This window comes from Macaca mulatta, chromosome 9 (assembly GCF_049350105.2).
Source record: "Macaca mulatta isolate MMU2019108-1 chromosome 9, T2T-MMU8v2.0, whole genome shotgun sequence".
NCBI lineage: Eukaryota > Metazoa > Chordata > Mammalia > Primates > Cercopithecidae > Macaca > Macaca mulatta.
Genome location: NC_133414.1, coordinates 134676980 through 134691781, shown reverse-complemented (window position 1 = coordinate 134691781; position 14802 = coordinate 134676980). Strand labels below are relative to the sequence as shown.

The 14802-nt window shown below is 51.3% G+C and overlaps 1 protein-coding gene across 50 annotated transcripts in view; it reads right to left on the bottom strand.

Annotated features, from left to right (window-relative positions):
* DMBT1 (deleted in malignant brain tumors 1) overlaps nt 1-14802 on the bottom strand; it is a 96714-nt gene that overhangs the window by 48140 nt on the left and 33772 nt on the right. For all 50 annotated transcript variants that reach the window (XM_077947754.1, XM_077947769.1, XM_077947779.1 and 47 more), the window contains 5 exons: nt 11486-11524; nt 10053-10376; nt 6659-6982; nt 3870-4193; nt 15-338 (listed from right to left, as the gene is read on the bottom strand). In XM_077947754.1, the coding sequence (XP_077803880.1) occupies nt 15-338; nt 3870-4193; nt 6659-6982; nt 10053-10376; nt 11486-11524 (1335 nt within the window). The remainder of the gene's footprint in view (nt 1-14; nt 339-3869; nt 4194-6658; nt 6983-10052; nt 10377-11485; nt 11525-14802) is intronic.

Genomic DNA, 14802 nt, shown 5'->3' with positions numbered 1-14802 from the left:
TCTTGGAGACCCACCTGAGCAGATGACACCAGCGTCTTCACTATGGCCACAGTTGTGGGAGAGCCAGCCATTGTGGGGGCAGTTCCACAGGTACGACTCATCCCCTGAGCAGCGCACATCATCCAGGACAATGGGTCCTGAGCCCTGGCCAAACCGGGCATTTCCTGGGGCTGATGTGGCCCAGCCACAGCCCAGCTGCCTGCAGACCACACTGGCATCATTGATGTCCCAGCTGTCGTCACACACGGTGCCCCAGGAGCCTCGGTATAGGACCTCCACTCGGCCCTGACACCTGTCACCTCCATTCACCAGCCTCAGGGCCAAACTGGATTCAGGTCCTACAGGGGAACACAAGAACCCTTCAGCAATCCCTATCAGGAGGTCAAGGATCTAAGGCACATTCCACACTCAGGGCACTTCCTAATGGCCAAGGTCACCTGGACAAGTAGTCACGATTGAGTATGACTGCAACCAGAGGTTCAGCTTCATCACAGTGGAAGGAGAGGTGATATGCTATCCTGCCCGGGTTTATGGAGGATCAAGTTTTCAGGAAGCACCTATGACCCCAGTGGAGGTGACAGGAATAGTGCCCTACTCCCTACTCTGGGCACACACAGGAATGAGTGCCATAGCTCCAGAGGGCATGCCCATGCTGTCCCCATGATCAAGAGTTAGGTGGCACCCATGTGGTCCTCCCTGGTTTCTGGCAAATTGCCAAGGATGGCAAGGCCTTGGCCAGACAGCTGCAGGGACAGGAACTGTCACCCACCCTTGCAGGTCTGCAATGCATGGCCGGAGGGCCAGGAACGAGGTCCCATCAGGATGTAGGGAGTCCTCCAGGGCTTGTCCTCAGCACCTGGATGAGGATCTTTCCTGATACTTGGAAGAGGATCCCGTGGGAGACAGGTCACCAGCACCCTCCAGCCTCCAACACCAGAACCAGGACTGGCTCCCCAGAGACTCCAACTTCCTCCCACTAATACACAAGGACATGAAAAACACAGGGGCCCACCTTGACCCTCATCCTATCCTTTCCAGAAGAAACATTTGTCCAGAGGTAGAGAGTGAGCCCTAGGAAGGGTTGAGAGGATTATTTACCTACTGTCAATGCAGGTAAGGTAGTGGTCGGCAACGTGTCTTTAATTGCAACAAAGACAAAGGCTAGAATTAAACTTGAGGGTGAAAAGCTCCAAAAGGAAAAGTCTCCGGACATGGCAAGCATCATGAAAACTACTCAATTTCTGGTTCCTGTCACTTGCTCCCCATGTGTCTGCCCAAGTCTTCAGCCCAGTGAGCTCAGCAAGGGACACAGGCCTCACTGGAGACCAATCTGATCCCTCTGACCTCTGGGTTTGCCTGCCCCATCCACTGACACATGTGTTGCAGGAAGTCAGGGACCCTGAACAGAGGGACCGGCTGAAGCTGCGGCAGAAGAACATAAATTGTGAAGATTTCACGGACATTTATTAGTTCCCCAAATTAATGCTTTTATAATTTCTTACACCTGTCTTTACTGTAATCTCTGAACATAAATTGTGAAGATTTCATGGACACTTATCACTTCCCCAATCAATACCCTTGTGTTTTCCGATTCCTGTCTTCAGTTTAATCTCTTAATCCTGTCATCTTCTTCATAAACTGAGGAGGATGAATGTCACCTCAGGACCCTGGGATTGTATCAACTGCACAAATTGTTTGTAGAGCATGTGTGTTTGAACAACATGTAATCTGGGCATCTTAAAAAAAAAAAAAAACAGGATAACAGTGAGATTCAGGGAGCGAGAGAGGTAACTTTGAACTGGCAGCCGGAGAGCCAGACGGAACAGAGCTATATTTCTCCTCTTTCATAAGCAAATAGGAGAAATATTGCTGAATTCTTTTTCTCAGCAAGGAACATCCCTGAGAAAGAGAATGCGCCCTGAAGGTAGGCTTATAGATGACCCCTTTTAAGGCCTTCCATCTTTTGTGGTTGAAGCCAAAGGGATGAAATAAGCCCCGGACTCCTGTAGCGCTCCCAGGCTTATTAGGTGGAGGAAAATTCCCACCTAATAATTTGTGGTCAGACAGGTTGTCTGCTCTCAAACCCTGTTTCCTGATAAGATGTTATCAATGACAATGCGTGCCCGAAACTTCATTAGCAATTTTAATTTCTCCTCATCCGGTGGTCCTGTGATCTTGCCCTGCCTGCATTTGCTCTGTGATATTTTATTACCTTGTGAAGTATGTGATCTCTGTGACCCACACCCTATTCGTGCACTCCCTCCCCTTTTGAAAATCGCTAATAAAAACTTGCTGGTTTTATGGCTCAGGGAACATCACGGATGCGGCTGACATGTGATGTCTCCCCCGGACACCCAGCTTTAAATTTCTCTCTGTGCTCTTTCCCTTTATTTCCCAACCCAGCCGAGACACTTAGGAAATAAAAAGAACCCACATTAAACATTGGGAGCAGGTTCTCCCGATACACATGGACTAATGGGCACATCTGACACCATTGCTGAGCCTCCGACCATTGGAGCTAAAGTGTTAGAAGGATCAGGGAGCTGCCCAAAGGAGTATAAATTCTCCTAGCAAGTGGAGGCACCAGAAATATATAATATCTCTCTCCCTGCCTGAGCATGGCCTCTGCCTTTCTGGATGTAGATGGGGCCCTGACGCATCTGGGGGTGTTTGAAGGACTTTGTGTCTGCCCATAGCAATCAGGAAGACACAAAACCAACCCTCACCCTTGCACGTGTTAGTAGTCCCTGCATCAGCAAGTATGAAGCGGCCACTCCAGCAAAAATCCAGCCTGTCATCTCCTAGCCCAGCCCACAGGCATTCATAACAAGGCTTTGCTCAGCAGGCCTTATGGGCACTGTCTGACCTACACCTGACTGGTGCACACGGAAGACACTGCAGTGCTCTGGAGGGAATTATAGTCAAGCACTCACACCCCCAAAACCCAGGCCAGACATGGACAGTCACGAAACTGCATTTCCAGCCTTGTGCTTCCAGTCTGATGCCTCCTTATTGGTCCTCGACAGAAGACCCTCCCTTCCCAGCATGAGCCTTTGCTTCTGGGCTCCTCCCAGTGAGACCATCCCTCCACCAATGCCTATATGTGCTGTATCCACCTCACCCTCACCTAAACCTTTCAGTAGGGGAAAGGCAGAACCCTGGAGAGCCAGCGTACTATAGTTTGGATGCTTGTCCCCTCCAAGACTCATGTTGGGATTGGATCCCCAAGTATACAGGTGAGGCCTGATGTCCCATGTCTGGGTCATGGAGGCCAACCCTTCATGAATCACTTAGTGACCTCCCTGGTCAGGGATGAGTTCTTCTCTTAGTTCCTAGCAAGAGCTGGTGGTTGAAAAGAGTCTGGGCCCTCCCTCTTGCTCTCTCTTGCTTCCTCCCTCACCATGTGACCTCTGCCCAAGCCAGATCCCCATCCCCTTCTGCCAGGCGTAAAAGCAGTCTGAGGCTCGCAGCAAAAACTGAGCAGATGCCTGCACCATGCTCCTATGTAGCCTGCAAAGCCACAACCCAAATCAACCTCTATCTTCATGAACAACCTGGCCCCAGCTATTCCTTTCCAGCCACACTAAAAGGCAAAGACCCGGTGCTTTCGTCTTCTCCCTCTGCTTGTGCTGCCTCGGTGAACAAAGGTATGACCCTTATTTCACTTTGGCCCATTGTCCTTTCTGACCTCCTCAAAACCTGGCAATGTGGCAAGGACTCATGCAGTTTTCTAGGAGAGAGCTAAGGAGATATCAGAAATACAGGAAAGGTTGAAAAAGCTCTGAGTGAGGAGATTGGAACATATTAAGACTTTGCTTCCTGAGCAAAATCTACCCCAAGAGAGGAGACCCAAAGTCTTGGAGACCCACCTGAGCAGATGACACCAGCGTCTTCACTATGGCCACAGTTGTGGGAGAGCCAGCCATTGTGGGGGCAGTTCCACAGGTGGGACTCGTAGCCTGAGCAGCGCACGTCATCCAGGACAATGGGTCCTGAGCCCTGGCCAAACCGGGCATTTCCTGGGGCTGATGTGGCCCAGCCACAGCCCAGCTGCCTGCAGACCACATTGGCATCATTGGTGTCCCAGCTGTCATCACACACGGTGCCCCAGGAGCCTCGGTATAGGACCTCCACTCGGCCCTGACACCTGTCACCTCCATTCACCAGCCTCAGGGCCAAACTGGATTCAGGTCCTACAGGGGAACACAAGAACTCTTCATCCATTCCTATCAGGAGGTCAAGGATCTAAGGCACATTCCACACTCAGGGCACTTCCTAATGCCAAAGTCACCTGGGCAGGCAGTCACGACTGAGTATGACTGCAACCAGAGGTTCAGCTTCATCACAGTGGAAGGAGAGGTGATATGCTATCCTGCCTGGGTTTATGGAGGATCAAGTTTTGGGGAAGCATCTGTGACCCCAGTGGAGGTGACAGGAGTAGGCGCCCTACTCTGGGCACACACAGGATGGAGTGTCACAGCTCCAGAGGTCAGGCCCATGCTGTCCCCATGTTCAAGAGTTAGGTGGCACCCACGTGGTCCTCCCTGGTTTCTGGCAAATTGCCAAGGATGGCAAGGCCTTGGCCAGACAGCTGCAGGGACAGGAACTGTCACCCACCCTTGCAGGTCTGCAATGCATGGCCGGAGGGCCAGGAACGAGGTCCCATTAGGATGTAGGGAGTCCTCCAGGACTTGTCCTCAGCACGTGGATGAGGATCTTTCCTGATACTTGGAAGAGGATCCCGTGGGAGACAGGTCACCAGCACCCTCCAGCCTCCAACACCAGAACCAGGACTGGCTCCCCAGAGACTCCAACTTCCTCCCACTAATACACAAGGCATGAAAAACACAGGGGCCCACCTTGACCCTCATCCTATCCTTTCCAGAAAAAAACATTTGTCCAGAGGTAGAGAGTGAGCCCTAGGAAGGGTTGAGAGGATTATTTACCTACTGTCAATGCAGGTAAGGTGGTGGTCGGCAACGCGTCTTTAATTGCAACAAAGACAAAGGCTAGAATTAAACTTGAGGGTGAAAAGCTCCAAAAGGAAAAGTCTCCGGACATGGCAAGCATCATGAAACCTACTCAATTTCTGGTTCCTGTCACTTGCTCCCCATGTGTCTGCCCATGTCTTCAGCCCAGTGAGCACTGCAAGGGACACAGGCCTCACTGGAGACCAGTCTGGTCCCTCCAGCCTCTGAAGTGTGGGATATCCTCTTCTCAGGTTCAAAGGGTTTGCCTGCCCCATCCACTGACATATGGACTAATGGGCATATCTGACACCATTGATGAGCCTCTGACCTTTGGAGCTAAAGTGTTAGAAGGATCAGGGAGCTGCCCAAAGGAGTATAAAGTCTCCTAGCAAGTGGAGGCACCAGAAATATGTAATATCTCTCTCCCTGCCCAAGCATGGCCTCTGCCTTTCTGGATGTAGATGGGGCCCTGATGCATCTGGGGATGTTTGAAGGACTTTGTGTCTGCCCATAGCAATCAGGTTGACACAAAACCAACCCTCTCCCTTGCACATGTTAGTAGTCCCTGCATCAGCAAGTATGAAGAGGCACTCCAGCAAAAATCCAGCCTGTCATCTCCTAGCCCAGCCCACAGGCATTCATAACAAGGCTTTGCTCAGCAGGCCTCATGGACATTGCCACCACCCCACCACCACCACACCTGACTGGTGCACAGGCAGGACACTGCAGTGCTCTGGAGGGAATTGCAGTCAAGCAGGCCAGACATGGACAGTCATGGATAGTCACAAAACTGCACTCCCAGCCTTGTGTTTCCAGTCTGATGCCTCCTTATTGGTCCTCAGCAGAAGACCCTCCCTTCCCAGCATAAGCCTTTGCTTCTGGGCTCCTCCCAGTGAGACCATCCCTCCACCAATGCCTATATGTGCTGCATCCACCTCACCCTCACTTAAACCTTTCAGTAGGGGAAAGGCAGAACCCTGGAGAGCCAGCATGCTATAGTTTGGATGCTTGTCCCCTCCAAGACTCATGTTGGGATTGGATCCCCAAGTATACAGGTGAGGCCTGATGTCCCACGTCTGGGTCATAGAGGCCAACACTTCATGAATCACTTAGTGACCTCCCTGGTCAGGGATGAGTTCTTCTCTTAGTTCCTAGCAAGAGCTGGTGGTTGAAAAGAGTCTGGGCCCTCCCTCTTGCTCTCTCTTGCTTCCTCCCTCACCATGTGACCTCTGCCCAAGCCAGCTCCCCATCCCCTTCTACCAGGAGTACAAGCAGCCTGAGGCCCACAGCAAAAGCTGAGCAGATGCCTGCACCATGCTCCTATGCAGCCTGCAAAGTCACGACTCAAATCAACCTCTATCTTCATGAACAACCTGGCCCCAGCTATTCCTTTCCAGCCACACTAAAAGGCAAAGACCTGGTGCTTTTGTCTTCTCCCTCTGCTTGTGCTGCATCAGTGAACAAAGGTGTGACCCTTATTTCACTTTGGCCCATTGTCCTCTCTGACCTCCTCAAAACCTGGCAATGTGGTAAAGACTCACGCAGTTTCCTAGGAGAGAGCTAAGGAGATATCAGAAATATAGGAAATATTGAAAAAGCTCTGAGTGAGGAGATTAGAACATATTAAGACCTCATTTCCTGAGCAAAATCTACCCCAAGAGAGGAGACCCAAAGTCTTGGAGACCCACCTGTGCAGATGACACCAGCGTCTTCATGATGGCCACAGTTGTGGGAGAGCCAGCCATTGTGGGGGCAGTTCCACAGGTACGACTCATTCCCTGAGCAGCGCACATCATCCAGGACAATGGGTCCTGAGCCCTGGCCAAACCGGGCACTTCCTGGGGCTGATGTGGCCCAGCCACAGCCCAGCTGCCTGCAGACCACACTGGCATCATTGATGTCCCAGCTGTCGTCACACACGGTGCCCCAGGAGCCTCGGTATAGGACCTCCACTCGGCCCTGACATCTGTCACCTCCATTCACCAGCCTCAGGGCCAAACTGGATTCAGGTCCTACAGGGGAACAGAAGAACCCTTCATCCATCCCTATCAGGAGGTCAAGGATCTAAGGAATGTTCCACACTCAAGGCACATCCTAATGGCTAAAGTCACCTGAGCAGGCAGTCACCTTTGAATATGACTGCAACCAGAGATTCAGCTTCATCAAAGTTGAAGGAGCAGTGACACCCTTTTCTGTCTGGGTTTATGAAGGCTCAAGTTTTGGGGAAGCACCTGTGATCCCACTGGAGTTAAAAGGAATGGATACTCCATTCCCTAACTTGGGCACACCCAGGACAGAGCTACACAGCTACAGTTGGCAGGCGAGACCCTCCCCATGCTCAGGAGCTTGGTGGCAATTCTATGGTCCTTTCTGGCTTCTGAAAATTTCACAGGTATGACAAGGCCTTGGCCAGACAGGTGCGGGGACAGTCACTTTCACTGACTTTTCACACCTCTGCAATGCATGGGCTGAGGGACAGGAATGAGGTCTTAGTAGGATTAGGGAATCCTCCAGGGCTTTTCCTCAGCACCTGGATGAAGATCTTTCCTGACCAGTTGGAACAGGATTCCACAGGAGACAAGTCACCAGCAACCTCCAGCCTCCAACATCAGACCCAGAGCTGGGTCCCCACAGACTCTACCTTCCTCCCCCGCAACCCGCAGGGACATGAAAAAGAGAGGGGCCCTCCTTGACCCTCATTCTATCATTTTCAGACAAAACATTTGTCCAGAGGTAGAGAGCGAGCCCTAGGGAGGAGTGAGAGGACTATTTATCTACTGTCGATGCCGGTAAGGTGGTGGTTGGCAACGCGTCTATAAATTGCAACAAAGACAAAGGCTAGAGTTAAACCTGAGGATGAAAAGCCCCAAAAGGAAAGGTCTCCGGACAAGGCAAGCATCATGAAAACTACCCCACTTCTGGTTCCTGCCACTTGTTCCCTATGTGTCTGCCCAAGTCTTCAGCTCAACAAGCTCGGCAAGGGACATAGGCCTGATGGAAGACTAGTTCGATCCCTCCTATCTCTGAAGTGTGGGATGTCCTCTTCTCAGTCACAAAGGGTTAGCCTGTTCCATGCACTGACACATGGACTAACAGGCATATTTGACACCATTGCTGAGACTCTACTAGTTCGAGCTAAAATGTTAGGGGAACCAAGGAGCTAACCAAGGGGTATCAAGTTTCCTGGTACGTGGAATTGCCAGAAATATTTATTATCCCTCTCCCTGCCCGAGCATGGCCTATGCCTCTTCTAGATGCAGATGTGGCCCTGCAGAATCTGAGGTGTTTGAAGGAGTGAGGAATGGAGGTATTAGGCCTGCACTGACATTGCTTGCCCATGGCAGAAGTCATATTTATTGACTGATATTGGCTTCCCAGGAGACTTTGGCAATCACTCAATTCTCAGGAAGGTCATATCAGCTCTGAATAGAAAAGGACCAAAGCTAATTAAATATGAGGCCACTTTCTAAACCTCTAAGGGTTGGTCATTGGGACAATATGAAACTGCTTCACGAAAGCTGAGATAAATGGAACAGAAGACAGAAGCCTCCTGAACCCTAGGTCTGGTTTAGAAGTGCCATGCTGGGGTCTCAGTTACAGAGCAAGGGAAAATCATATGCCCTGAAGTATCCACTCTGAGAAGAATGAGGGCTCTGTGGAGTGCAGAAAGGGATAATCGTGCAGAAAGAAGAGGGACATCCCAAGGAAGGACACTGGGGAATCACCTGGCTTGGGCGTCGACCAGGACTGGGCAGCTGTGAGAAAGAGGAGGTCAGATCAGACGCACTACGAAGATGGCAAAACCAGAACAAAGGTGGAAGGAACTAAACAGGTCATGCCTTCAGTCCACCCTAGGTCTCCATCACAGAGGGAGGGGTATTGCCATGCACATCCCCACAGAGATGCTCCTTGGAAGGTGTCTAGGCAGATCCTGTCCACTATTGCCAACTCCAAAGTGATTAACTTTGTGTCTGCCAATAGTAATCAGGTTGACACAAAACCAACACTCTCCCTTGCACATCTTAGCAGTCCCTGAGTCAAAAAATGTGAGGAGGCCACTCCAGCCAAAGTCCTGCCTGTGATCTTCCAGCCCAGCCAACAGGCATTCATAATAAGGCTTTGCCCAGCAGACCTCATGGGAACTGCACACTCCACACCAGACTGGTGCACAGGCACAACACTGCAGTGCTCTGGAGGGAGTTGTGGTCAAGGACTCACAGTGCCCAAATCCCAGACCAGACACGGACAGACACAGATCTGCACTCCTAGCCTTGTGTCTCTATTAAGACACCACCTTATTGGGCCTAAGCAGAAGACCGCAGTTCCTAGCAGGAGCCTTTGGTTCTGGGCTCCTTCCAGTGAGACAGTCCCTCCCCCATCCCCTATATGTGCTTCATCCACGTAACCCTTATGCAAAATCTTTCAGTAGGGGAAAGTTGGAACCCTGGAGAACCAGAGTGCTATACTTTGGAGGCTTGTCACGTCCAAGTGTCATATTGCAATTGGATCCCCAAGTTTAGAGTTGAGGCCTGATGCGCCACGTCTGGGTCATGGAGACCCACCCTTCATGAATAACTTACTGCCCTCCTGGTGAGGGATGAGTTCTTCTCTTAGTTCCTAGCAAGAGCTGGTGGTTGAAAAGAGCCTGGGCCTTCCCTCTTGCCCTCTCTTGCTTCCTCCCTCACCATGTGACCTCTGCCCAGGCCAGTTCCCCATCCTCTTCTGCCAGGAGTACAAGTAGCCCGAGGCCCTCAGCAGAAGCTGAGCTGAACAAACCTGCCCAAGCTATTCCTTTCCAGCCACACTAAAAGGCAAAGACCTGGCGCTTTCATCTTCTCCCTCTGCTTGTGCTGCTTCGGTGAACAAAGGTGTGACCCTTATTTCACTTTGGCCATTGTCCTGCCTGACCTCCTCAAAACCTGGCAATGAACACTCACGCTGTTTCCTAGCAGAGAGCTAAGGAGATATTAGAAATATAGGAAAGGTTGAAAAAGCTGAGTGAGGAGATCAGAGCATCATGAGATCTTGCTTCTTGAGCAAAATCTACTCCAAGAGAGGGAGCCCAAGGTCTTGGAGACCCACCTGAGCAGATGACACCAGCGTCTTCACTGTGCTGACAGTTGTGGGAGAGCCAGCCATTGTGGGGGCAGCTCCACAGGTAGGACTCCTGTCCTGAGCAGCGCACGTCATCCAGGACAATGGGTCCTGAGCCCTGGCCAAACCGGGCATTTCCTGGGGCTGACGTGGCCCAGCCACAGCCCAGCTGCCTGCAGACCACATTGGCGTCACTGGTGTCCCAGGAGTCATCACACACGGTGCCCCAGGAGCCTCGGTATAGGACCTCCACTCGGCCCTGACACCTGTCACCTCCATTCACCAGCCTCAGGGCCAAACTGGATTCAGGTCCTACAGGGGAACACAAGAACCCTTCATCCATCTCTATGATGAGGTCAAGGATAAGGCATGTACAACACTCAGAGCAGTAGGCAAAGTAGTCAAGTTTGAATACAAATGCCAATGTCACCAGGACACGCAGTCACGACTGAAGATTACCATACCCAGAGGTTAAGCTTTGTCATAGTGGAAAAAGTGATGCCCTATTCTACTCAAGTCTATAAAAGCTCAAGTTATGGGTAAGCATGTATGACATCCCAGAGGAGGGGCCAGGAATGGACACCCCACTCCCCACTCTGGGGGCAGACAGGATGGAGCTACACAGCTACAAATGGCAGGCCTAGACCCCTAACAATCTAGGGCAAGTTCCACACTCAGGGCATTTCCTAATGAACTAAGTCACCCAGGCAGGCAGTCACCTTTGCATAATGAAGCCAGAGATTAGGCTTAATTATAGTGAAAGTAGCACTGACAGCCTACTCTGCCCAGGTCTATGGATGCTCAACTTCTGGGGAAGCACCTGTGACCCCAGTGGAGGTGATAGGAATGGATATCCCACTATCTAGTTGGGTACACAGAGGATGGAGCTTCTCAGCTGCAGATGGCAGGCCCAGACCCCTCCCTTATTCAGGAGCATGGTCCTGTCTGGCTGACTGGGAAAGTACCAGAGATGGCAGGGATGAGGTCCCCGTAGGATTAGGGAGACCCCCAAGGCTTGTCCTGAGCACACAGATGAGGATCTTTCCTGACCACTTGGAACAGGATCCCACAGGAGATAGGTCACCAGCACCCTCCACTCTCCAACATCACATCTAGTTCTGGGTCTTCAGAGACTCCAGCTTCCTCCCTACCCAACCCACAGAAACGTGAAGAAGCAGGGGCCCACCTTGAGCCTTATCCTATCGTGAGCCTAATGATTCCTAATGATCTTCTGGGAGGTCCTACTCCTGTTCCTAGTGCCCAGCTCACTGTTGAGCCAACTGTTTATCACCTGCTGCCATCCTCCCACCCTTAGCCTACTTCCCCACCTCTCTTCATGGCAATCATAAGTGAACTATGAACTCCGAAGTGTATGCAGAGGTAGAAAGTGAGCCCCAGGGAGTGTTGAGAGGATTCTTTACCTTCTGTGGGTACAGGTGATGTCCTGACAGGCCAACTGTCTGTAAACAGCAACAAAGAGAAAGGATACAATTGGATTTGAAGGGAAAAAGGTAAAAAACAAGCAGTTCTCTGGACCAGGCAGCACACGTCATCCAGGACAATGGGTCCTGAGCCCTGGCCAAACCGGGCATTTCCTAGGACATGGTTGTGAAAACAATTCCACTCCCAGGTCCAGCCACTTGCTCCCCATGTGTCTGCCCAGGTCTCCTGCCCACAGAACTCATTCAGGGACAAAGGACACCATGCAGGCCCTTCCATCTCTCTCTGAGACAAGGATGACCTCTTCTCAATTAGGAAACCTTCGCCACCTCCATCCCCCACCATCCACTGACACATGGACTGTCTGACTCATCTGACACCACTGCCAAGTCTTGACACTTGCAGCTAAAATATTCGGGGGACTAGCGGGCCCACCCGGGGGATATCAGGTTTCCTGGTAAGTGAAGGCACCAGAAACATTTCTTAGCCTCTCTCTCACCTGAGCATGGCCTCTGCCTCTTCTGAATGCAGACATGGCCCTGCAGAATCTGGGGGTCTTTCAAGGGTCTTTCAAGTAGTGAGAGATGCGGGTATCAGGCCTATACTGACCTTGCCTTCAACAGAACATTAGAGGGTCTCACCCTCAATTCTCAGAAAGGTTATGTCAGCCCAGAACATAAAGGGGCCAAAGCTCATTAAACAGGTGGCTTCTTTCTGAACCTGTAAGGGTTTTCCATTGGGACAGCATGGAACTATATGATGAAAGCTGAGATGGATTGAAGAGAAGGCAGAAGCTGAATCCTACGTGTGCTTAAGAAGCACCATGCTAGGGTCTCAGTTATAGAGCTGGGGTGAAAATAACATGCCCGAGAGTATCTGCAGAGAAGCAGGAAGGCTCTGTGGATTGGGGAAGGGGTAACCAAGCAGAAAAGGGTATCCCGAGGAAGGATTCTGGGGACTCAACTGGCCTGAGCGTCGACTGAGGCTGGGCAGCTATGAGAAAAAAATAGCAACATTAGACACCAAACACTCAGTGACTCCAACTAGAGTTAAGGTTGAAGTGACTTGGGGTAGCCACACCCTCAGCTGATGCCCATCACATGTCCACCAAGTGGGCCCTGCCAGTGCCCACCGTGAAGCCCTCAGTCCCTCAGGGAACCCACAGTCCCCGGCATTGCCTCCGTCTCTGTGCCTGCGGCTCACTCTCCAGGGATATGAAGGTCACTTCGGTGCCTGGGACTGGCCACAACAACCTCAGTATCAACACCCAGGGAGCAGCAAACAGCCACCCTAAGCAATGAGTGGATGAAGACCCTAACTCTCCACCCTTGAGCGGCAATGAGTCTGAGGTTTGACGTGGATTCTTGGTGATCCTCTGGGAGGTCCCCCTGCTCCCCACGCTGAGCTCGCATGTGAGCCCACCATTTGTGACTCACTGACATCCTCCCACCCTTACCCCACTTCCCTGCCTCTCTTCACAGCAATCATAAGTGAACTATTTACAAATGCATCCTTCCCTCTGGGTCAGTGGCTGACAGCACTCAAGGTAATACGGTGTTCAAGGGGAGGGGAGGTTTCACCAACCAGGTCCCTGAAACATGCCATCCCTGAGAAGGAGCATCGGGGAAAACAGGGGTATGAGTTATGCGGACGTTCCTAGAGCAGAATAAAAAGCTCGTTATTTCTGATGTCAGCATGCTGGACCCTGTGTCTGAACACCGGTGCCTCAGTCACCTCCAAACCAATGTTGGGGCACTGCTTGCAGCTTGGGGATCCGTGCTGACCATGGCATTGTACCCACAGGCCAGTTGCCCCAACTAAACTCCAGAGCCACCAGATAACCAGGAAAGCCTTGGGCGGGGGCCCTGGAGTGAGAAACCTGTTTGTCACTATATTCTCTGAATACAGTCTGTCCCCAGAATGGGCCCAAGTGATTTTCTTTTTTTAATAGAGACGGGGTTTGCCATCTTGCCCAGAACTGGTCTTGAACACCTGAGCTCAAGCAATCTGCCTGCCTCATCCTCCCAAAGTGCTGGGATTACAGTTGTGAGCCACCACACCTGACCCTCCAGAGATCTTTGATGCCCACCTGAGCAGATAACACCAGCATCTTCACTATGGCCACAGTTATGGGAGAGCCAGCCATTGTGGGGGCAGCTCCACAGGTAGGACTCGTACCCTGAGCAGCGCACGTCATCCAGGACAATGGGTCCTGAGCCCTGGCCAAACCAGGCATTTCCTGGAGCTAACATGGCCCAGCCACAACCCAGCTGCCTGCAGACCACGTTGGCATCATTGGTGTCCCAGCTGTCATCACACACGGTGCCCCAGGAGCCTTGATACAGGACCTCCACCCGGCCCTGACACCTGCCATCTCCATTCACCAGTCTCAGGGCCAAATCATAATCAGATCCTAGAGGAAGGCACAGAATTTCTCTTGTACACTCCTACTGAGAGACAAGGTCTCAGGGCCTGCAGGGCATTCAGGGTCTTTCCCATAGGCAAATATCTTTGAGAGAATCTCTAACTAGGCTGGGCTCTAACATGCCTTAAGGTTAGAGTTCTTCATGGGGAAGAGGACAGTGACTGCTTGGCCCAAACCCAAGTCTTAGAGCTTCTGCTGGAGGAGAATAAAAGACTCCACCTAATCTGCATCCTGGAAGGAGCCTAGAGATACACAAGACCCTTCTCTAAGCAGACCATGGGCTCTGCCTGATTCACTCAGACAGGGGACACATAACATCCCACACTGAAGAGCAGCGTGATGACATCAGGATGTCCTGGAAGGAGCTCTGATGTGTATCTGCAGCTCTAAGGTTGGCTTGGAGCACATTTTGCATGTGATCTTCCTGGCCTTATAGCCTTCCTCAGGGCCAGGATGGCTGGGGTCAGCACAGAGCTGTGGAGATGGGGGAGCTGGGTTGTCACTCTGAACTGGAGACTGATCCCACTGGTCTCTGCTTCCAAAGCACACAGGCTCTTGGAGATGCCACATTCTGACTGATTTCTCCCTACTCCCAGGAGCATGGGCAATGAAGGAAGCTTCACTCTAGCTGACCTCTGGGATCCAGGTCACTGTGTACTCACAACATTCCCTCCCATCCCATTCCCTAAAACTTTTCCTGAATAACAGTAAAGCCCATGGATATAGTTGGCATCATGACATAGCAGAAACAGACTCAAAATTACTGATTACCTGTCACAACAGTAGACTCGGTATTTGTGGTGGTAGTCTCTGCATTTGCCAATTGTAGAAGATGAAAAACAAAATTTAAAAAAATATATATATATAAAATTA